Here is a 23,561-nt window from a genome sequence, read left to right as displayed (position 1 = left end):
GGCTGGGGAGATGTGAGGTGGTGGGGATGGGGTAGGAGGAGGTAAAGGAGGGTCACAAGATGGCAGATAAGGGCCATGTGGTGAGGTGGAAGGAGACAAAGGAGAGGTACAAGATGGCGGAGGAGAACGGTCACAAGATGGCGGGGGAGAAGAAGCACGGGACGAGGCAGAAGGGTTTAGAGGGTTATAAGGTGGGGAAAGTGTGAATGGTGAGTGATCAGCTGGATCCAATGTGTTGGAATCAGAAGGAGTGGAATCGGGAAGGGTGGACTGCGAAGTTCAGGCTAGGAGTGCTTGAGGAGGAGAACAGATCTGACAGGGGGAGGGGTGAGAGCATAGGTAGAAAAAAGCTTGTATGTAGGGGATTTCTGACCATTTGCCATTGCGCTGACAGAAGTTGTGTAAATTGTGCAGTATATTAAAATCAAAAGTGCCATTTTCAGGCCATTGAAACCCATTATCTAGTTTATACTGAGGCCAAACCTGATTACAATAGAAAACACTTCTTTTTGGTTTAAAGTCTGGTCCCAATAATCTGAGGGGTTTAAGTTGTGCCAGGAGGCAGCCCAGAGGCGTTGAGGGAGGGGGTTTGGATTGTTGGGCTCCCATGTTAGAGCCGGTGAGGAGAAGGCAGCTCCCTGGGAGAGGGACAAAGGGGAGAAGTGTCTTTGTCCCCTTTGACAATCTCCGAGTGAGTCTCCCGGAGGAAGAGAACGAGAGGAGGCGGGCCGATGGGATGTCTCCCAGGGGCACAGTCCTGGGCCCAGCGGCTGTGGGGGTTTCTCTGACCAAGTGCTTGGATTTCTGAGAAGTCCCCAGAGGGAGAGAGAACGAGACAGAGAACCTGACAAGAGGGAGGCTGATCTGCCTACTCACCCAGACATTGGTGACCTGTGTGGATGTGTAGTGTCAGCAATGGCAAAGGTAGGAAGCCCCGGAAGGTCCTGGCAATGGCAGATAGGGTCTGTCCAATGGAGATGGCCAAAAAGGCCAATCAACCCCATCCCGCGGGGGATCGTCCATTAATGGACCATCTACCATCCGAGTCACAGCACCAGAAATGTAAGGTAAAAGGGCCAAAGGCCAAGACCAGACCAGGCCACAACAAGCCTTTAATAGGGGAATAGATCTGCAGGGCTGTCTCTGACCAAAGGAGAGACAAAAGCAATATGGCTGGGGCAGGGAGAGTCTTTTATAGAGACTGGGGTGGGGTTTGTAGGGGCTGAGGCGGGGTTGAGGGAGGTAGTGACTAGGAAACGGAGGAGCCGGTGATGTCACTAGGTGGCAGGAGGTGAGCGAGTATTAGGTTACTCTCTAGGCGGGAACAGGGGCATGCTGGGAAGAAGGGTTTATTCTTGGTGGGAGCAACCATCTTGGCCTGACGTCACACAGGGGAGGGGGCAAGGCAAGACAGGAAGAGGGCAGCTGCTATCCATAATAGCTGCTGAGATGGTGGGAGACCTATCACTGTTCACCCCAGATTCCTTGGCCCCTTCCATACCTGTATAAGCCTAATTCCTTTCCCAGTTAGTTGTTAATCTCTCTCTCCTGGTGTTAGCCCATCCACTCAGGGATGAAATCGCTTCAGCTAGCTGCTGTTATTTCTTTCTCACAATGTCAGCTCATCCACACACGGATGTGATAAACTTAGCTTTTCCCAGCTAGATGCTAGAATCTCCTAATTTTAGTCCCTGATTTTAATCCCGGTTCACTGGAATAAACTTTTCTTTCAAAGCCTGTTTTTTGACAAGTGAATTCTTTATAACAGTTTAGTACTGTATTTGTCAGTTTGCATCACTAGAACAAGATATCTTAACCAGCTTAACTTTATTTTACACACACACACACACACACACACACACACACATGTATTTAGCTCCATTCTGGAGGTTCAAAGCCCAAGACTGGGCTGCCCCGACGGTTTGGCCTCTGCTAAAGGCCTAATGGTGAATATTGGATCACAACAGGAGCCACAAGGGATCTAAAGAAGGGCCCTGATTCTAGTTGTAAAAGATCCCTGGACCGAAATCTGAGAACTTATTAGAAATTCATGGTCTCTGGCTCCACCTTACATCTACAGAATCTGAAATCTTGCCATCTGTGATTCAACAATTCCTTTTCGTGATCTTGTTACCTCTTTGTTTTTGTTTTTTTGGTACTGGGGATTGAACTCAGGACCTTGTGGTTGCAAAGCAAATGGTAGCACCACTGAGCTAAATCCCCGGCCGAAAATTTGAGACTCCGCTCTTGATAATTAAGCATCACCTATTGCTTTAGGGAAATATTTCTCCTTTCTCCAGTTTATCAACAGCTATAGGGACTCCTTAAGGTACGACTACTGAATTCCCGGCCTACTTCAGGTTTTCATTTTATTTTAAGGACAGTTGTTGCCTGACAATGCAGACCTAATTTTTAAAAAAATTTTATTGGTACATTTTAGGTATACAATACAACAACATTTGTCATTGGAAATTTGCACCTTTACATAATCTCTCTCAGTTCATATTTTTCCCCTTCCCCCTGCCCTCCCTTTAACCTCTCCATCCCTCCCTATTTACAAAGACTTTGTTTCTGAAGGACCCTAGTTAGCAAGACAGACTCCATATTGCTGCTTGACCCACCTGCCTGCCCTTTAGATGAACTCAGAAGGAGGAAGCTTAAAAACCTCCTCCCCTTAGAAAGTCTCTTTAGAAATAACAGTTAATCAACTATTGTTTTACAAATGTTCTAACAGCAGGACATTCGCTTCTGTACCTTTTGCTTGCTTTACTAGTTCTATCCCATAAGGGGGCCTAGGAACTGTTGGCCTCAAAGGTGTATAAAACATGTTCGTCAACCCCCAGTTGAGGCTCGGGTCTGATCCTCGGCTCGGGTCCGGCCGGTAATAAACTCCTGTGTGGATTTAATATTGGTCTCTGGTTGGTTCTCTCTCGCTGGGTGTAACAGTTTCCATCTTTTCATTTTCTCATATTAATTCCATTCCCTTCTTTCCTTTCCCCTACCCCTCCCACTTCCCCTTCCCCTTTGCCCTTTTTCTTCCTATTTCACATTATCTATTATACCTTTTAGTCCTTATTTACACTTTCAATTTTTCACACCACAGAAACTATTCGGTATTTACACATGTGTGTCCTATTTATTTCACTTAAGAGTATGGCCTCAATGTGCATCCATTTAGCTATAAATGTCTCTAATTTCTCATTTTTTATGGCTGAGTAGTACTCTATTTTATTTTAAAAAACCACATTTTCTTGATCCAGTCTCCAGTTGATGGGCAATCAGGCCGCTTCTAAGTTCTAGCTATAACAAATTGTGCTGCTGTGAACATGGGTGCACATATATCACTGTGGTATGATTCTTTTAATTCTTTGGGGAAGATCCCCAGCAGGGGAATAGCTGGGTCAAATGGGACTTGCAGTCCTAGTTCTCTGAGATATCTCCATACTGATTTCCACAGTGGTTGCACCAGTCTACACTCCCACCAGCAGTGGAGAAGGGTTCCTCTTTCCCCACAGCCCTGCCAGCATTTGTTATTGGTTGATTTCATGATAGCAGCCATTCTTTCCGGGGTGAGGTGAAATTTCGGCGTTGTTTTCATTTGCATCTCTCAAATGACCAGTGATGTTGAACATTTTTTCATGTTTATTTGTCATTTCTACTTCTTTGTGTGAGAAATGTCTGTTCATTTCAGATGGCCATTTTCGGATTGGGTCTTTAAATTTGGGAGGTCTGATTTTTTTAAAGTTCTTATAGATTCTGGACCTTTGTTGAGGAATAGCAGGTGGAAAAATTTTTCCCACATTGTGGATTGTCTCTTCACACTGTCGGTGGTTTCTCTTGCTGTGCAAAAGTTTTTTTTTTTTTTTTTTTGGTACTGGGGATCAAACTCTGGACCTTGCGCTTGAGAGGCAGGCGCCGGAACCACTGTGCAAAATCCCTGGCCCTAACCAGAAGCTTTTTAATAAGAAGAGATCCCACTTTTTTTTTTTTTTTTAACAGAGGATTGAACTTGGGACCTTAGGCTTTTGAGGCAGGCGCGGGAACCACTGAGCTAAATCCCTGGCCCCTCCCATTTGATTGTTTGTGCTAGTTCATGGGCAACTGAGGTTTTGTTCATAAAATCTTTTCCTACACCTTTGTCTTCAAGAGTTCTACCTAACGTCTCTTCCATCTGGTTTAGCGTTTCTGTTTTAATATGTAGATCTTTAATCCATTTTGATTTGTTTAGTGCATGGCGAGAGATATAGGTCTGGTTTTAATCTTTGGCAAGTTGAAACCCAGTTTTTCCAGCACCATTTATTAAAGAGGCTATCTTTCCTCCAGTGAGGGTGTTTGGCTCCTCTGTCGAAGATGAGGTGGCCGAGTGTGTCTGGAGTTGTTTTGGCATCTTTTAATCGGTTCCACTGGTCCTCAGGTCCTTTTCTTTGCCAGTACCATGCTGTTTTTATCCCAGTAGCTCTGTGAGGCAGGCCGCGGAACCACTGAGCTAAATCCCCCGCCCACAGTAGCTTTGTAGTATAATTTCAAGTTTGGGGTTGTGATGCCCCCTGCCATGTCTCTGTTGCCTAGAATTGCTTTTGCTATTGTGGGTATCTTGTTCCAAATGAAATTTTGGATTGTTTTCTCAAGGTCCATGAAGTATGCTGCTGGGATTTCAACTGGGATTGTGCTGAATCTATATAGCAGGTTTGGAAGTATGGCCATTTTCACTATGTTGATCTTTCTTTCCCTGGAGAAGAGGATGTCTTTCCATTTTCTGATATCATCTTCAATCTCTCTTTTCAGATTGCTATAGTTTTCAGAAAAGAGGTCTCATTTCTTTTGTTAGGTTGATTCCTAAGTATTTCAGTTTTTTGGATGCTATTGTGAAAGGAATTGTTTGCCCTATTTCTGTTTCAGTGAGTCTGTTCGTGTAGAGGAAAGCTATTGATTTTTGTAACAGAGCTAATTTGAAAGACACTTGGAGGCTGGTGCTCCAAGGCCCAGTCCAACACCTAAAGAGCCCAGCCGAAGAGCGACGCCACAGCCTGCCCAGAGTACGCTCCACAGGGTCTGAGTCCTGGTAGGAAAGGAAGCCAGAGTTTCGGGACCCAGAGCTCTATTAACAGCCCCGGGAAATCCTACAAAACCGCGGATGCGGGGCGCAGACAAGGCCTGCCCCACTTCCAAACGCCCGCCAATCGCAGCGTACGATGCCGTAAGGAGAGAAGCGCCCTTTCCCGAGGAGGCGGCGCGCGCGAGAGGAGGCGGCGCGCGCGAGAGGAGGCGGCGCGCGCGAGAGGAGGCGGCGCGCGCGAGAGGAGGCGGCGCGCGCGAGAGGAGGCGGCGCGCGCGAGAGGAGGCGGCGCGCGCGAGAGGAGGCGGCGCGCGCGAGAGGAGGCGGCGCGCGCGAGAGGAGGCGGCGCGCGCGAGAGGAGGCGGCGCGCGCGGAGATGCCCCGCGGCGGCCGCGCTTGCGGTCCCAAGGTAAGCTGTGGGGCTGGAGTTGAAGCCCTCGGTTTCCCGCCTTTTCTGGAACCGGCGGGCCGACGTGCCCCTCTCAGTCGAATTCTCGTCGGTTGGGCTTGGGGGCGCAGGGCAGGCGGTCAGCCGGCACCCCGGGCTGGTAGGATGGGTGTTGTGGCTGGCGGGCACGGCCGGGCGGTGACCCGGAGTAAGGCGAAGGCCGCGCCCTGACGGTTTCCTGCGCAGTGCTCAGAGTTCCTACCCTGGGACACACGGGGGTGGCAGCCGCGCGAAGCAATGAAGTGGGCTTCTGGGAGTTGGGTCTGGAACGAGTGCGTGAGATGCATCAACGTGTTTTGTTTCCTTTTTACTTTGTCGTATCATGATAGCGATGGACGTTGGAATGTCTCTGCCAGTTTTCCCTAAATATCTCTGTTGCTACGCTTTCCCTCAAAACTTTCTCTTCCTGACACAGTGAGGGAGAAGTTTGGAGCTAACTGTTCCCTGTTTGTATCCAGCGCCCTCTGCAGTTTGTAGGCATAGAGTAGGTGTATAGGAACTATTGCATGGATGATATTTAAGTGATTGCACCTGTATTTATGAGTCCATCCTTTTTCTTGTTTTGACGGTTGTGCTAGTTTTGCTGTCTTTTTTATTTAGGGTTCTTGCTTACAAATACGTTTGTCTCATTATACTCCAAATTTTAAATAGCACCTCCTTTTTTTTTTTTTTTCGGTACCGGAGATCGAACTCGGGACCTTGAGCTTGTGAGGCAGGTGGCAGAACCACTGAGCTAAATCCCGGGCCCCCCTTTCTTGACTCTTACTCAAAAACTTCTGAAAAAATAGTCCACATATATTGGTTCAACTTGCTTAATATTATCATGCTTCCTTGTTTCTCACGTATCATTGAATGTCAGACCACACTGTCAATTTTGTAACTGATTTTAGGGAATTCAAAAAATATGACAAACCTATCAATTGTAAGACACATTCTAGTTTCAGAAATACTAAAATGTGAAAAAAAAGAGGACTATATGAAATTTCAAAATCCAATTTAAGTGATTTACTTGGTCACTGTGGCCTTTGACACATTTGCCACTTCCTTTAACTTCTTTTGGAGCGTCTGGGATATTGGTGTCAGTTTTTCTTTCTCACAGCCAGTCATTTACTTGTCTTTACTGGCTTCTGCCATGTTCTAATTTTTGACCTTGTGTTTCTCACTTTACAAGTTTGCCCTGAATAATTTCATACGTTGATGTTAACTGTTACTATGTGTAGAGATGACTTTCAGATAAGCATTTGACCTTTTCTTTGAGCCCACTTAAACTCAGTGTATCATGAAACCATCATTTTCTCACTCTTAATCTGTCAGGCCCTAACAGTTCCTCCTGATTTAAAAATCTTAGTCTTTTTGTTGTTTGTTTTTGTTTTTTGAGACAGGGTCTCACTGTGTAGCCCAGGCTGGCCCTGAATTTCCAGTGATCCTCCTGCCTCAGCCTTCCAAGTCCTGGTATTACAGGTGTGCACCACCATGCCTTGGCTGAAATCTTAGTGTTTTTTTTGTTTCTGGTACCAGGGATCGAACTCTGGACCTTGCGCTTGTGAGGCAGGCATGGGAATCCCTGAGCTAAATCCCCGACCCCATAGTATTTTTGACTTGACATTCATTTCTGCCCTCTTCATTCTATTATTTCTCAAGACTATCAATTTTTTTCAGTAGTAGCATTAATCATTATATGCTGTGTAACTGATTGTCTCAAAATTAAAGTAGCTTACAGCAAATGTTTATTATCTCATACTATTTATGAGGGTAAGGAATCAGTACTGCTCAACTATATATTCGTAGGTCAGCATCTCCCACAAGATGGCAGTCAAATAAAGGGTCATTGGAGCTGGAGAATCCACTCTTAAGTACACTCACATGGTTCTTGGCAAGTCTCAGTTCCTCTTGTTTTCCATAGGGCATCTCACAGCATGGTAGCTGGCTTTTCTATGACCAGAACAAGGAGTACCCAAGAGAGGCCCTCTCATTTATAAGCTAATCTCAGAAATGATATAACATTATACAGCCGATTACCACTCTGGTACATTGTGGTAAAACACTGTAAAAAATATGAATGAGAAGAGGAGGGAATCATAGGGGCCATCTCAAAGGCTGGCTACCTTAATAGTTTTGTCCCCAGAATTTCTTTTTCGTTTCTGTCACCCTAAGTCAGGCTCAAGGTACTGCACTTCATGCTTGGAGGTGTTTATTTATGGTACCAACTAGCATGCTCCTATTACATCTTCAGAGATGACTTTTCCTTAGGCATTACTTTTCTTATATGGTTATTCTACTTAAACATTGTCTTCTTACTAACTACATAAGTTATTTCAGATTTACCTGTGTTGAGTGCTTTATATGTATTTTATTTTATTTTTGGTACCTGGGATCGAACTCTAGTCCTTGCACTTGCGCAGCAGGCAGCGAAACCACTGAGCTAAATTCCCGGCCCTATATGTATTTTAATTCTTTTAGCAATCCTGTTAGTCAGGGATGATGAAACAAGCTCAAAAGAGAGGTTAAATATTGTCCATGGTCACATAGCAGTTGAGGGAAAAGGGTAGAATTTATACTCAGGTGGTCTACTTCAAAGTTTGCTTTTATTCAGGTTCTCATAGTCTATTGACAGTTTTCAAAATATGGTCACTGCCTCATTTCTTAACTTTATAATTTACTTCATTATTATCTTCTAGGTAAATTGGACTGTTGTCACCATACTTTTGTGCTTCTTGGTGTTGGTTATATTCTTTGGAATAATGTCTTTTCCCCCATTTCTGCTTGCTGAAATCTCTTGGTCATTCACCAAGGCCCACCTCAAATCTCACCTTCTCCCTTGTTATTCCAGTTATAAGCTTTCTTCTATTCCTATGGAATTTTATTTCTATCACTTACAATTTCATGTCTTGTGTTAGATTTATTTTTGTCTATACTTTTATTCCCTTATAACATAGATACTGTAAGATTAGGGACTATGTCTTTACCTCACTTGAAAGGAAGAAAAGAAATAAGGAAAAAAAAAGAAAAGAAAACTCCTCATTAGCAGATTGGCTCTGTGTTGGGGTGCTTCTTCAGCCCTTACCCAGACTGTTTACATATCTACATTAATTTTTTTTTTTTTAGCTTAAAAGATTTTTTTATTAGTACATGTTTATAGTATGTAAAGATTACATTGATTGTGTGGAGTTGGTTCATTTACATAACTGTCATAAGGAACTGTCAGCTTCTTTTTTCACTAGGCTTTTTGTAAGTTTTTGTAAGTTTTTGACTAGATTTCAGAGTTTCTACTGAGAATGTGATTCCTGCCCTCTTTGATTCAGTTACCTTGAGGGTTGACTGAAAAAGAATTTTTTTTTTTTTTTTTTACTTAGAGCTTGTTTATTTATTTGCTGAATTAGAAGCCAATGTACACGAAATTTTTTATATTGCTTTTTTTCACTTATAGAAAACAGTAACAAAAATTCAGTCCCCAAACTGTCATCACATTCCCATGAGGTTAATGAAATAACTGGGGCAACCTGTGCAGTTTGACAGCTGGGAATTGTGTGTAATCCAAATCCAGCCAGGTCCTGCCAGTAAACTGCTGCAGCAGGTGGCATTTATTGCTCCATGTATTGAAGGGATGCTTTGGATTCATGGGCAGCACAGCTTCCAGGACAGCAGTAGCAATTCCTGCAATGCCTTAGGCCCAGGAGGACACTGCGGGCAGAGCTGCAGCCTGCCTGCTTTTTGAGAAGGGGTGCTTATTTTTCCTGCTCTGCCTTTTCCTCTGTGTTCCCACTCCCCAGAACTTCCGTGCACCCCTTAGAGAAGGGGCCTAGGTGAGAAGCAGTAGCAATAGCATTTTAGCCAAATTCTCTCAGGCCAAAGTTTTCCTCACACTGTATGGTAGTCATTAGGTGTTTCTTTCAAAAATATTTTAATAATCATATTATAATGTATAATATTCTTCTAATTAGACATCTGTTCCTACATAACTAACCTCATAGCAAACATCCTTCAAACAGTTTTCATTTTCGGTTGTTTTGTTTGTTTTTGGTACTGGGGCTTATACGTAGGGCCTTTGTACTGAGCTCCCTCCCCAACCCTTTTTAAACTTTTTAAATTTTGAGACAAGGTCTCACTAAGTCTGTAAATGACAACCTTCATGCCTCAGCCTTCCAGAATGCTGGGACTATAGGCATGTACCACCATGCCTGGCTCATTTTTTGTTTTATTTTTTGCAATACTGAGGATGAATACAGGGGCCTCTGCCTACTAGGCAAGTGCTCTACCACTGCACTACATCTCCAGCCCTTTTTAGTTTGAGACAGGATCTCACTAAGTTGCCCAGGATACTTCAAATTTGCAATCCTCCTGCCTCAGCTTCCCAACTATCTGGGATTATAGGTCTGTACCACCAAACCCGACCATTTCTGGTTACTTATGATACATTCCTAAAAGTAGAACTCTATGTCTGGAAACAAAATACTAAATTGTTCTCCAGAAATGGATACTCACAGTTGCAGTGTGTTAGATTGCCTAACACAAACCTTGGCCAAATGTGAGAATTACAGTGAAAAATATATTTTCTAACTTCATAGGAGAAGGAAATCTGAGTTGCAAAATGAGAACTTGTCTCAAAAAAAAAAAAAAAAAAGGCTGAAGTCTCCATTGTTATGGAACAAGTGGATTCACAACTGGGAACACAAGATGTGCCTGTTATTAACAAGTGAAGCAATAAAGATACAGGAAGGTGCTGGGTAGCGTGCCTGCCTAGAGCAAGACCCTAGACTTCATCCCCACCTCCTCAAGGGGCAGGGCAAGGAAGATACACTAAATGTTGCAAAAAATTTAAAGTGAGCTCAGGGTAAGCAGACTAGACTCAGACATTTCTTGGTTAGATCAAGTACAGCCTAATTATCTAAAGGATGTAGAAGCAAATCAATATAGTCAGGCTGCAAAACAGAGTTTATAGTACTTCCCAGGAGAGTCTGAAGATGTTTATGGGAGCCTGGCGCAGGGGCACATACGTTGAATCCCAGCACTCAGGAGGCTGAGGCAGGGCAATTGCCCTGAGTTTGAGGCCAGCCTGGGCTACACGGTGAAATTTCTTTTTAAATTTAGAAACCTTCCATCAAGTCATGCTCCTGGTAGGCAGGCTGCTGGAGGATGAGGCCACCCTCGGCCAGTGTAGGGTGGAAGCCCTGGCCACTCTGGAAGTAGGTGGCCGAATGGTTGGAGGTAAAGTCCATGACTCCCTAGCCCAGGCTGGAAAAGTAAGAGGTCAAACTCCCAAGGTGGCCAAACAGGAGGAGACAGGCCCGGCCAAGCAGCGGATGCACTATAGCCAGCTCTTTGTCAACACTGTACCCACCTGTGGCAAAAAGAAGGGGCCCCATGCCAGCTCTTAAATCCTACAGAATCCTGGCTTTCTTTAATAAATCCACTTTGCCCGGGCCAAAAAAAAAAAATTAAAAATCTTCCTCTCTGAAGAATTCTGTATGTGGTCTGAGAGAATGTTTAATAAATACTTGAGGAAGTACTTGAAGTCATATCAAACCATGTTAACTTCTTTTGTTGTCATTTTTATTTTGCTAAATTGCTTAAAAATAGAGATATTCAGTGGTGCTGCTGCTCTTCCTCATTTTTCCCTGAACTTCTCAAGCCCTCCTCTAAAGAGAGGAACAAATTTTGAGGGGTTTGTATGGGAATTTTTTTTTCCCCATTTGGTGCTGGAAACCAAACCCAGGGCCTCATGTATGCTAAGCATGTGCTCAACCATTGAGCTACACCCCCATCCCAGTCCAAATATATATATTTAAGAGTAGGAAAATTTAGTGGAAAGCAGGAGTAGCTCCTGAGAGACAGGAGGAGTCCTGAATGGGTTGCCCCAGTCCAAATATATTTTTACAAATACTTCTTTTTTTTTAAAAACAGGGTCTCACCATGTAGTTCAGGCTGTCCTTGAGTTCACTATGTAGCCCAGAGCACCCAAATGTCTCTGTCATTATCACCACTTGTTCTGTCCTAAGGCACTGGAAGGTTTAGCAACAGTGACTCTGGACAGCAGCAATTCCAGGGCAGGGTGGGCCACAAACCTGGGGGAAGTGATGGGGCCCCCGAGAGAATCTTTTGAAAGTGCCTCCTTCACTTCAGGATCACTAGTCTGGCATTTTGGTTTGATTAATTAGTCACAGAGGATGTAGCATAAGTTGTGGAGCATTAATTAGTACAAGGCAAACACCAACACAATGCATAAACAAATAATTCAAAATAATTAGCATTAATTCCCTGAATGTGTAACTGCCACCATAAATAAGGAAGTTCAAAATACCATGCTAAATTTGTGACTTTCCCTTTTAATTGCATCTGCCACCTGGTGTTAATTTGAAACAAATTAAACCCTAAAGGCAGCATCCAAAAGTAAGACTAAGCAGATTCCACCTGTGGGCAAAAATGAGACAGCAGCCTTGTTCCTCTTCCAAAAGGGTGGCCAGCTTCTCCTGGGCTGTCTTCTGTTTAGGGAGCGGCCTCAAGAAGCCAGAGGGCGTGCTGCCATGGGACAGCCAACTGCTGGCCACCACAGGGAATTCGTGTCTCCTTGGAGTTCTTCACCAGTGCTGTCCTCCATACACATACGATCACTGGTTTTTAATTTCCTGGTGGCCACATAAAAAAGTAAAATGAAATAGATCCAATTGGTTTCGATGACATATTTAACCTGATGCTGTGTGTGGGCATGGTGTGTTCTCCTATGTGCTGGAATCTCGGTCCCAGAGTGGCGGTGTAGAGACGGTGGAGCCCCAGGAAGACAGTCAGCTCCCAGGGCACTGCCCTGGTCTCGGGGAGTAGTTTAGCTCTTACAGCAACAGGTTATCGAGGGTTGGGAATGGTGAGGCCCTAGGTTCCATCCCAGCAACAGTGAACACCTCTGTAAGAACCTACTGATTGTTGCAGGGCTGGAACTAGCCTAATTGTTCTTCAGAAAGAAACAAACTGGGAATCATCTATATGAATTGCAGAAGAAGCCCAAATTCATATATAAAAATAGAACAAATTTCAAAAATAAAGTGAGGTCAGGCGTAGTGGCTCACATCTGTAATCTCAGCAATCAGCAGGGTGAGGCAGTAGGATGCCAGTGAGTTTGTGGAGCGTATTTTTCTGATGATACTGTTGTTGTTAAAATGTATTGGCGACTTCAGAGAAAGGACCACTGCCTTATAACCAATCTCTCTTGAACCACACAGAACCACGCCGGGCAAGCGGCCTGCAACTGAAAAAGAATTTAAAAAGTGATTTTTAGAATGAACTTTTCCATCCTCTATGTATTTGTGTATTTTCATACTAATGTCTATTACTCCTATTCCTCTATACTACTGTGTACATATGGTTTTAGTTTTATTGGGTTTTTTTTTTTTTGGTTTTAGATTTTTGAAACAGGATCTCACTATGTACTCTAGGTTGGCCTTGAACTTGCTGTGTGGCCCAGGCTGGCCTTGAAATTGTGATTTTCTTGTTCCCTCTTAAGTGCTGAAATTAGAGGCATGTGCCACCACATCCAGCTGTGATCGATAGCTTTTTGTTTTAATTTTAGCTTATCCACTGATTGTACTGTTTTTTTGTTTGTTTTTGTGAATAGAGCTCCTCACTTATTTTGTATTCTATTTGTATTTTACATTTGTATTTTCTGTGTCTGAGCTATTACAAGTCTGTTTGTTGTTATTTACTTTGAACCACTAGAGTAGGTATATTTATTTGTGCAGATTGAGAACTTCAAGGCCTTCAGGAGTGCTATTCATAGTGATGATCTTGTACACTTGTGTATGTATTATGATATTCTCCCAAAGGATGGGAATAAAATGCCTTCCCTAACAAATTGAGTATATTTTGACAGTTTTCCAATGGAAAGAAGTAAAATGACCTTAGAAAAGAGGTCTTTTCTCACCGGCATGAAGATCTGGCTCCATTATGATTATAGCCTTTGGCTTTAGACCAACCTGTATTTGGATCCTGCTCCTGCCAGAGATGTGTGGTATCAGGTTATCTCTTCTAATATTTTTATCTGTAAAATGGGATTAATACTACTCATTTCAGCCTAAAGTATCATCTAGGATTCAGATGAAGTAATATATATGACTCATTTGTCATAGTGTCTGACACCTACTGAGTCTTTAGTGAACTATAGTTAAATTGATCATGCTCGTTTCCACTGGAGCTGGTTTCAATATAGTAGCATGCAATAATAAAATTATGTCTGAGATGGTTTGCAATTAGGGAAGAGATTTGATTGAAAGACTGGCTTAGTATTTTTTTTAACTGATTGCTTTTAATTTAAGGACTGCTGTGTTTTATTCAGCCTTTCTTCTTAGGAAGAGTAGTAAAGTTAGTATTGAGCCAATAGGGTAAAGATTTGGTTAGAAGAAAAGAATGAGGGATAAGCTTGAATCCATAGTCTCTGAAGGGATCTTGAAGATGTACTTGTTAGTGTGCTGCCTGATATGGACTAAGTCAGTGACAGGCTAATGAATTACTGTGCCACCACTTCTCTTCCTGGTTGGCAATTGAATTCAAGGCTTTGCTTATGCTAAGAAGATATGCTCTTTCTGAGCTGAAATCCCAGCCTCAGCTTCTTAATGATGAGGAAACAGGAAAAGAAAAGAACCAAGGTGAATTTATTGTTCACTTTTGAGTGGAGAGTGATTAATAAAATAAAACCAGAGTTAGGCTGTGATATATTAGCAATTGTCATTCATTTTGGTCTTTTAAATTTCCTTAGTGAGTGAGATCAAGAAGAATATGAGCACATCCTTGTGGGGTGGGAGTATTTTTAAGAAGGGCGGTGTGGGAAGTTGATTTTTAGCATAATAATTTTCCATTTCAGAAAAAAAGTTTTAAACTGATGGTATCCTGATCTGGAATGCAGGGCTAGTACAAAATAATTCTGCTGCTTTTCTGTTTAAGTGTTGAAGAAAACAGATATATCTAACACATTAAGAAGTTGTGGACTGAAAAAATTGAAACCAAAGGGCCAAATAGCCTAATGTTAGGATTCCAGCATCAACATTTTTTGGATTAACCCCACTAAATTAGGATGTCTAGTTTAGTGATAGAGCTATTTCCTAGCATGTGTAGGGCCCCAAGTTCAATCCCACGTACCACAGGAAAACAAACAATAAAAACTAAAATTATAGTGAATTAGTTGGGTTATTTACATATTGGTTAGGTCCATATAGATACTCAAACTAGGTCCCCATCACAGCAAAAAAAGCCAAAACCAAACCAAACCAAACCAAACAAAAAAACTCTTGAATTACTCTGGGTTGTTTAAACATTGCTTAGGTGCTTGTCAGTAATCAAACTAGGTAATTGTTTTACTGTAAGCCCAACTAGAATTGTACACTTCACTCATTACTACTTTGAATATGGTAACCTTCAATTTAAAATTATATAAAAATTATATAAAATGATAACCAACTGTCCCTTTTATTTTCTCTGAGGGCAAATTAAGAAGTGAATTTAAACTGTTAGATCATTCCAGGCCTTTGTGATTTTTTTTTTTTTCCTGGCCTCTACCATTAAACGTTTTAAAACAGTGAAATGGTTATGGACTCCTCCCTGAAACTCTTCCTGGAAGATAAAAGATAATTTGAGGTAGTGTAGATTGGACTTGCATTTTGGAGTAATGACTTAGGTTGCCTACAGATTTATTCAGCATATACAGAAGTTACTTATTTAGCAGGTAGTGGATAAACTAGTAAATTCTATAAACTAGAACTTTTAGAATTTGTCAGATGTAGAATATAAGTTATAAATGAAGTCCTGGTCTCAGAAGAGGACATAAGTCCTTGAAAATAATATTCTAATGAACGTGCATGTGATTATTTCCAAATGAATGATTCAAAGAAGGTCACTCGGGGCAGTAGAAGGCATCCAGGGGACCCATTGGATTAAGATTGAAGAGAGGTGAAAAGGCAGCAGCCTGGCAGAAAACAAGATGTGAACAAAAGAAAGTTTTCTGCAATTTTAGTTTTTAGTATTTGTTCTGTCTCATTGCTTTGATTTTCTTCTTCAGGGATTCCTGTTATTTAGTCTTATTTCTCTTCAGTCTTTTTTCTCTTTCTTCATTGGATGTATATATTAGTCTCTTTTTCATTACTGTAACAAAATATCTGGAGTTGTGTAATATATAATGAAAAGAGGTTTATTTCACAGTTCTGGAGGTCCAAGGAGATGGTACTGGCATGGGCTTGACTCGGTGAGGACCTTACTGAAGATGGCAGGAATGTGTGTGTGGGAGCATTTGGGAGAAAGAGAGGTCATACAGTGAGATAGGAAGCCAGATAGTGGGAAGAGGCCAGTCTCACTCTTTAATAAAAGACAACTAATTCCCTCTTATAGAACTAACTGGGGTAACATATTCATGATGTGGCCGTAATTTGTATGTCTTGCTGCTCTGGCGGCTCTGAACCTCCAGTGGTACGTGTACAGAATGCCTGTTCCATTGGGCAGCATGAGATTGTCGTGTATGAACCAATGATTCAAGCTGGCAGGAATGTGTTACCCCTTCCAAGACAGCACTTCTAATGGTCTCTTATTAGGTTCTGTCTCTTAAAGTTTCAACCACCTCTCACATTCCAACACTGAGGACTGGGCTTTTAGCACATGAACTTTTGAGGGACAGCCCACAACTAAAATTTCCTCCTTTTTATCTTCTATTTTCTCTTAAAACATTTTCTATATTAACTCTTTGTTCTTGGATTCCTTCTGGTTTACTCCTTTTTCCTGAAGTGATTTTAAATTTTATTCTATTTCTGTCTTAAGTGTTGTTACCTCATATCTGAGATTTTATAATTGTGAAATTTTGTTTGTTTGTTTTTAAATAGTAGGCTGCCGTCTTACTGTTTTGTGTGTCTTTGGTGTGCTTTGTTTGTATGTTGGGATGTTATTCTGCTCCTTACTTAACTATTTTTACTCCTAATAATACAGTAACTGTATGGAATTTGCCTTTGATACTTTTCTGTTGTTTATTTTGATGTCATAGTTTCTCAGAAAATTTAGGAGACAAGATTCAGGATAGCTTTTCTACCATGTGTTTTCTTGTCGTTTCTAAAAACATGGTCACTCATTTACTTGTTTGTAGGTGCTTCCTGTGTTCTGTATTCCTGGTTTTGCTATCTAGTCGTTCTATCTTATGTGAAGGACAAAAACTATGCCCTTATTGCTGGAATTGTAGAATTTCTTAATTGTTGTCATCTTAATGTATTTAAGAAAATTTTATTTAAAGAAATTGAGTTTTTTCCTTTAAAAATAATCTCCACAGAGGAAGAGGAATTGGGATACAGAATACCCATCCTTTCCAGAAGAGAGGCCACTGCAATCCCAAAGAACGGGTCTCAGGACAGTGGGAGCAGCTGCCTCTCTATCTGAAGCGTGGCTCAAATGTGGAGAAGGATTTCAGGATACTTCTGGGAATCAGGTAAAAGAGGTAAAATTGTTTTCCCTGAATGCACATAGATAAAACCTAAAATTCCTGAGGCCATTGTAATTACATTTCTTTGGAATTCTCTTCCTTTTCTTTCAGAACACTATAATTGGTACAGTATCTTTTCTCATTCCTTGAATTCCTTTAATAATTGTGGCAAGTTAATATTCAATCTCTTTATGCCATGTAGAAGCTTTCTACTTTTGTAAATGAAGGATATATACTGAGAATGTTCTCAGAAGATGAAATCATTTAGCATACTTTTTTTTATAAGAAATATATTTTATGAAATGTTTATATATTCAGAATCTTTTGGGTATGGAATTCTGGTTAATTTTTGTAAATGTGGTAACTTATAATATAGAGGAATGGTGTCTTAAACTAAAGAATGTGGGTACAGGTAGTAATTAGGACCACATAAGTGGTCAAAGTCATATAGATGAACAGTAACTTTGAATGTTTTGATCAATTGGCTTTCTGTTTAGAATCTGGAATAATGTAAAACTAAATTTACAAGTATATAAGGAGTATGTGTTTAAGGACTACTTATATTGGTAAATATAAGTAAAGCAGAATATAGTTTAATACTAAATATTTTATAAAATATTGTTAGTAAATTACATTATTATTTTATCTGCAGTCATTGATAGCTGAAAAGGCAACTACTACAGGAAAGCACCTTGAATTTTCTCCAAGACCGCAAAAAGGTACTATTACTTTATTTCTTAACAGAGACAGTATAAGGCTATGTATGTGTGCAAGTATGTGTGTGTTTTATTAGCATTTTAAAAGTTAATTACAGAGTTTGAGGAGACTGTATTCATAGTTAAAAACATCACAATAATGTAAAAATATTTTTGAGAATGTGTTCTCTCGTATATGTCGTTATCTATTCCACTCTTCCTATCCCCTATGGGTAATTATTAACATTCTTTGTGTGTCAATACTGGATTCACTTTTATCATAGAACCCAGGTTAGTTCAGGCTCATAACTCCAGGGCTTAACAAAAAAGGCCCTCGGTTTGACCATTAGCACTGAAAAAGAAATTCATTTGGAAAATAAACTTATTATCTGTACTTTAGGAATTGTATTACTTTAGGTTATGAAATTCTTACCTGGTGAGTTAGGGAAGCTTTCTAGCTACAAATATTAGGAAACTGTCTAAATGCTGAAGGTTGAATTTATCTTCTGCAACAAGACTCCCAGAGAGCCCTGCTCATTCTGAGCTCTGCAACCTTAGTGTGGTGGTAGCTGTTATGTGTTGTAAGTAGCTGAATTCTCCAGGTTGAATTCTCTGGAAAAAACTGGTGCTAAGGATTTTTAGCAAGTGAACTTTGCCTTTCTTTGAGAGGAAATAACCTTGTGCAGGACTTCTATCTTTGGCCAGAACCTTTACAAAGAGTCACTTCTACTAAAGACAGTTTAGTGAAATTAGGGATTTTCTTACACTGGTATGCTGCTGCCAATGAAATTGGGGTTAGTAGAAATGAAAAAGACTGTGCACGGTTAGTCAAATACCCAGTGGGTGTGCATGAAGAGTGGGGACTTGTGGCTGATGGATTTCACTATGTCCTGACTATAATCTTGGGAAAACAGGCTAACCATTTTGAGCTTCAGTTTCTGCATCTGGAAAATGGGCACAATAGCATGTGCTTCACTGATTATAATGAATATGCTAACCAATAAAGTGGTTCAGATGCTTACCCTTAGTAGGTGTTTAATTGATGGCAGCAATTGCTGTTACCTCTGCTGGCCAAAAGAACTACAGTATGTGAGAGCCTGCCTAAAGTTCTTCTGTGGAGCAGAATAACTTTCTGTGATTACGAAACTAAACATCCTCAGCCATATTATTATTTCACTAACACTTAAGAGGGTTCTATTCTATGCAAATGAATAAAATACCCCAAAATATTTCTTGAAAATTCATAAAACACTGGCTTATAGAATAAGCTGGCACAGATCTTTTTATAATATGATAATCTTCTGATAGAATTGCAAAGTTTTATTTTTCTTTTGTTTTGGTGCTGGGGATCAAACTTGGGACCTTGTGCTTGCGAGGCAGGAGGTGGAACCACTGAGCTAAATCCCTGGCCCTACTTTTCTTCTTAGAAGTACCAAATACTGTGATATTCAAGGATAATTTAATTCTGATTTTAAAATTTGATTTTAATATATGGGGAAACTATTTTTTCCTTAGACAAATTGTCTTATTTTTTTCTAAGATTTAAAAGAAATAGTAAATTCAGGTTTGAGAGAGAGAAACATTTTAAATAAGTTACTATCTTGTATTTAAGTACAAAAGGATCTTTTGCGATGATTTCTCCATGCCAGTCATGTCACACACTGCTATACTTTTGACTTTACAGAATGATCAATTTATTGTCAAAGAGTGACAAAGCTTGTACCAATGTATAATTTCTTTATAGCATACACAGAAAGTATTGTTAATTACTTGATAAAGGCCTACCAATAAGAAAAAGGAGGTATGGTATTTTTAGAGCTGGTTCACATTTAGAACAGTAGCTCCTTGAGCCAGGCATCATGGTGGCAAATGCCTTAATCCCAGCACTCTGGAGACTGAGGCAGGAGGAGGCCAGCCTGGGCTGTGTAGCCAGACCTTGTCTCAAAAAACAAAGAAACAAACAAACTAATCCCCCAAACCAAAAACAAAGCAATAGTAGCTCCTAAAGTATTTAAGATAGGCTATTGATAAAAATTCCAAGATAAAAATTTTATACCACATTTAAAGTGAGGAGGTACTATTTTTATGAGAGCTAGGAAGCAGAATTGGGGAATATGCTTTTGCAAAGTATGGATAAGGTCAAATGCTTGTCTCCATGTCTTTGTTTCCTCATCTGTTAGGCACGAATAAGAGAAAGCTGAGAAGGAAGAGTTAATAAAGGAGATGGAAAGGAAAGGAATAAGATAAGCTAGCACATGAATGTTGGCAAAGGATGTTGCCAGAGGCTCAAGGAAGAAAAAGATAAAAAGATGAAAAGAGTCTGGAACATTTGTAGATAGTGATTTTCTTTAAAAGGCAGGATTTAAAAGAAAAAAGAACAAAGTATTTACCAAGCAAAATGAAAGGGGAAAGAAAAAAAGGAATTTGTGTTTGTTTAGTTTTTCTTCCCCCCTTGATATACCCTACAGGGTATTTTCTCAGAAATCTTTGTTGATTCAGGTCAGAAATCTCCTGCCCCTTGAGGACATTACCAGGGTTTTATTATTTGTTGATCTTCTTTTCTTCCCATTGGATCATTGCCTTCTCAAGGACAGATCCCTCTCTTGCTCATCTGTGTATCGCAAGTGTATTTGTTTCCAAGGGCTGCCATAATAAAGTACACAAAGTTGGGTGGCTTAATTAATAAAAACTTACTGTCTCAAAGTCCTGGAGACCAGATGTCCCAAATGAAGGCATAGGCAGGGTTGGTTCCTTTTAAAGGATATGAGGGAAGGTTCCAGACTTTTGCCTTGGCTTGTCAGTGGTATCTTCACATTGTCTTCCCTCTGTGCCTGCCTGATTTTGTCCCAATTTCCCATCTTCTAAGAACACCAGCCATCTTGGATTAAGTTTTCAGTTTAAACCTGATTAAACCTCAGTTTAACTCGATTATCTCCATAAAGACCCTATTTCCAGGGCCGGGGATTTAGCTCAGTGGTTTCGCCGCCTGCTACCCAAGCGCAAGGACCCGATTTCAATGCCCGGTACCAAAAAAAAAAAAAGACCCTATTTCCAAATACAGTCCCATGCCAAGGTATGAATGAATTCAACAAATATATTTTTTGGGGGTGGGGCACAATTCAGTTTATAACACCAGCTACTAGCACAGTACCAGGCACACACAGTGAGTATTCGGAAATGTTTATAACTGCACGGTAACTATTTTCACAGTCTGGCAGATATCCTTCCTAGAATATCATTGGGATGGGCCTTGATCTCAAGAGCACTCATTTTCAGAAAGCAAGTAAAATGAGTTGCTGCCTAATCAATTTATAGTAGTGGGTTTAACTAAGTTGTGCAGTTAAGTGTTTATACTTCATAGGTTTACAAATCTAGGTTCTGGTCTCTGAGAATTTGAATGACATAGCTATTAAGTATTCTATCTCTTAATACATGGCACAGAAGTACCCGACAGTTACATCTTTCCTAGGAGTTTCACACTAAGCTAGTGGTGAGACTGGAGGTCTTATGCTACCTTAGGACCTTTGCTTCATGGTTTACAACATGGACTCAGAAGGGACTGCCTGAGTGTGAATCTAAACTACAGCTGCTGGGCAAACAAAGGAAGCATTGTAATGACTTATAACCTAGTAGATGTAAAAGTTGACGCATTCACCTAAATAAAAAGGGAAAAAGTGTGGTCAAAATTAAAAATTATATACACAATGTAAAATCTAGAAAAATAAAGAGACACAGTTTACAGCACAAAGGCTGATCTTTCGGACAGAGTAATTAGAAACTAATAGAGGGAGAAAAGACAATTATTATAGAAATAAAGATTTTTTAATAGACTGCAGAAAAGCAAATGTAAATGATTTCCGAACATATGAAAAGATGCTCAGCCTTACCTATAATAGAAAGGCATAATTAAACTACATTGAGAGATTTTTTTTTTTCATTAGATCATCTACTCTAAGTGTATGTCCTTCTGTTTGTTCTAGTCTTCTTTTTATGGTCTTTTGAAGTCTTTAACAGAGTTTCTTCATTTAGATTTACATGTCTTTTAGTTCTAGATATTTTACATTTTTTAGCTATTTTAAATTTTGTTTCTGGGTGGTTTGAACCTTGTTATCTTTATTCAAGTTTCTTATTATTGGTAGTAGTTTCAGTTGACTTCTTTAATTTTCCACGAATTAATTTTGTGATCTACAGATTGTGATAACTTTACAGTGTTACCTCACTTCATCAATGCTTTTGTTTGCAAACAGTTTGGTTCACAAACAAGCATTTGGCAAAATTTTTGTTTTTGTTTGCAAAGTGCATTGGTGACCAACATGATTGAGGCCATCTTTCCCACATAAACAGAAATGTGGCCATCTTTTCCAAAATTGTAGAACAAAGTACCACTGTGTTTCCTTTTTTGTTTACTTTCAGATTCACAGTGAAAGTGATAATGTCTTTTGTAAACAGGTTTACAGCTTAGGGTTTTTTTTAGCTATTTAAATAGATATGGATTCTTAGTCTATTCTGAATATTTTATTTTTTCTTTTGTATCTTGAAGGATAGACCAGTTCAGTAGATGGCTATGGCACAAACTCAGTGTTCAGCAAACATGGATTATTTTGTACTTTTGTGCCTTTGTAAGTGATGTTTCCCTAAACATCATCTTGTCAGTGAATCTTCCTTTCCTGAACCACGCAAGTAGAACATTCATTTTTCTGTGGCACTATTATGCCATGACATACAAATTTTTCTTTCCATGATTAGTGTTTCTTTTCAGATCATACATTTCTTTAGGGCAGGAGTATTTTTTTTTTTTTGGTACCAGGGATTGAACTTGGAACCTTGCACTTTCGAGGCAGGTGCCAGAACCACTGAGCTAAATCCCCGGCCCGGGAGTAATTTTTTTTTTCCTCATGATTTACTATATTGATTCTATAAATATGTATCGAATGAAACTGCTTAACTTCTGAGCCTGTTTTCTTTAAAACATGAATTCTAAGCTGGGGATTTAGCTCAGTGGTTCTGCTCCCTGCCTCGCAAGTGCAAGGTCCTGAGTTCAATCCTTGGTACCAAAAAACCCCCCAAAAACATGAATTATAAATATATATCTTTTACACTATATAAAATATGCTTTGAAATTTAAAAATTTGTCATTTCCACAATGGGTTGGATAAGATTCATACGTGTTTGGTTTTTTTTTTTTTTTTTTTGGTATCAGGGATTGAACTTGGGTCCTTGTACTTGCAGGGCAGGCAGCAGAACCACTGAGCTAAATCCCTGGCCCATCTTTTTTTTTTGGTACCAGGGATTGAACTTGGGTCCTTGTACTTGCAAGGCAGGCGCTGGAACCGCTGAGCTAAATCCCTGGCCCAAGATTCATATGTGTATGTCTATATATCTTATTCTTAGCATTATAGCTATAATCATCAATATAAATAGTGTGACTTTTATTAATTATGTATTTATTTCTCTTCTGATCAGTATCATAAATGTTTACTGTTGACTTCTGATTCTGCTAAGATGTAGTAGCTCCATTCTATGTCTTCTACCTATCAAAATGACTGAAATAAAGATAGTAGTAACAACAAATTCTAGTGAAAGAAGTTGTAGAGAAACTGAATCATTAACACATTACTGGGGGACTGCAAAATAGTACAGCCACTCTGTGGCAGGTTCTTGTAAGACTAACATGCAAGTACCATACCTCTCATCAATTCCACTCTTAGGGCTTTATCCCAGAAGGTGAAAATAACATTTTCATAAAGTCTTAGCTGGGTGTGGTGGTGCATGCAAGTAATCCTGTCGCTCTGGAGACTGAGGCAGGAGAATCACTGTGAGTTCAAGGCCAGTCTGGGCTACATAGCAAGACTGTCTGGAAAAAAAAGCACAAAAAACAAAAATAAAAATACCCAAAACTCTTATACACGATAAGTCACTATTCACAAT

General features: G+C 40.2%; 1 protein-coding gene and 1 long non-coding RNA gene across 11 annotated transcripts in view; one reads left to right on the top strand and one right to left on the bottom strand.

The window, feature by feature from the left end:
- The first annotated feature begins 5,377 nt into the window (after window positions 1–5,377).
- Spidr (scaffold protein involved in DNA repair) overlaps window positions 5,378–23,561 on the top strand; it is a 419,506-nt gene continuing 401,322 nt past the window's right edge. For 5 of the 9 annotated variants that reach the window (XR_002391231.2, XM_021249024.2, XM_021249020.2 and 2 more), the window contains exons 1-3: window positions 5,380–5,465; window positions 16,789–16,953; window positions 17,591–17,657. Coding sequence is in view for 8 of the 9 variants with exons in the window: in XM_021249024.2 (XP_021104683.1) it covers window positions 5,433–5,465; window positions 16,789–16,953; window positions 17,591–17,657 (265 nt within the window). In the remaining variant the exon portion in view is untranslated. Of the gene's footprint in view, window positions 5,466–16,788; window positions 16,954–17,590; window positions 17,658–23,561 lie in introns of all 9 variants that reach the window. The other 4 variants (XM_021249026.2, XM_021249029.2, XM_021249019.2 and 1 more) reach the window with 2 other exon arrangements.
- LOC110346954 (uncharacterized) overlaps window positions 5,461–23,561 on the bottom strand; it is a 37,921-nt gene continuing 19,820 nt past the window's right edge. The window contains exons 2-4 of one of the 2 annotated variants that reach the window (XR_002391248.2): window positions 23,320–23,487; window positions 20,328–21,288; window positions 5,461–12,741 (exon numbers count right to left, since the gene is read on the bottom strand). This is a non-coding gene — a long non-coding RNA (uncharacterized LOC110346954). The remainder of the gene's footprint in view (window positions 12,742–20,327; window positions 21,289–23,319; window positions 23,488–23,561) is intronic. The other variant, XR_015439513.1, reaches the window with a different exon arrangement.

The sequence above is a fragment of the Heterocephalus glaber genome, unplaced genomic scaffold (assembly GCF_053883595.1).
Source record: "Heterocephalus glaber isolate CG9 unplaced genomic scaffold, H.glaber_assembly_v1.0 deba00000281, whole genome shotgun sequence".
In the NCBI taxonomy this organism is placed as follows: Eukaryota; Metazoa; Chordata; class Mammalia; order Rodentia; family Bathyergidae; genus Heterocephalus; species Heterocephalus glaber.
Note: the sequence above shows the minus strand (reverse complement) of the source record. Positions and strands in the feature narration are given on the sequence as shown.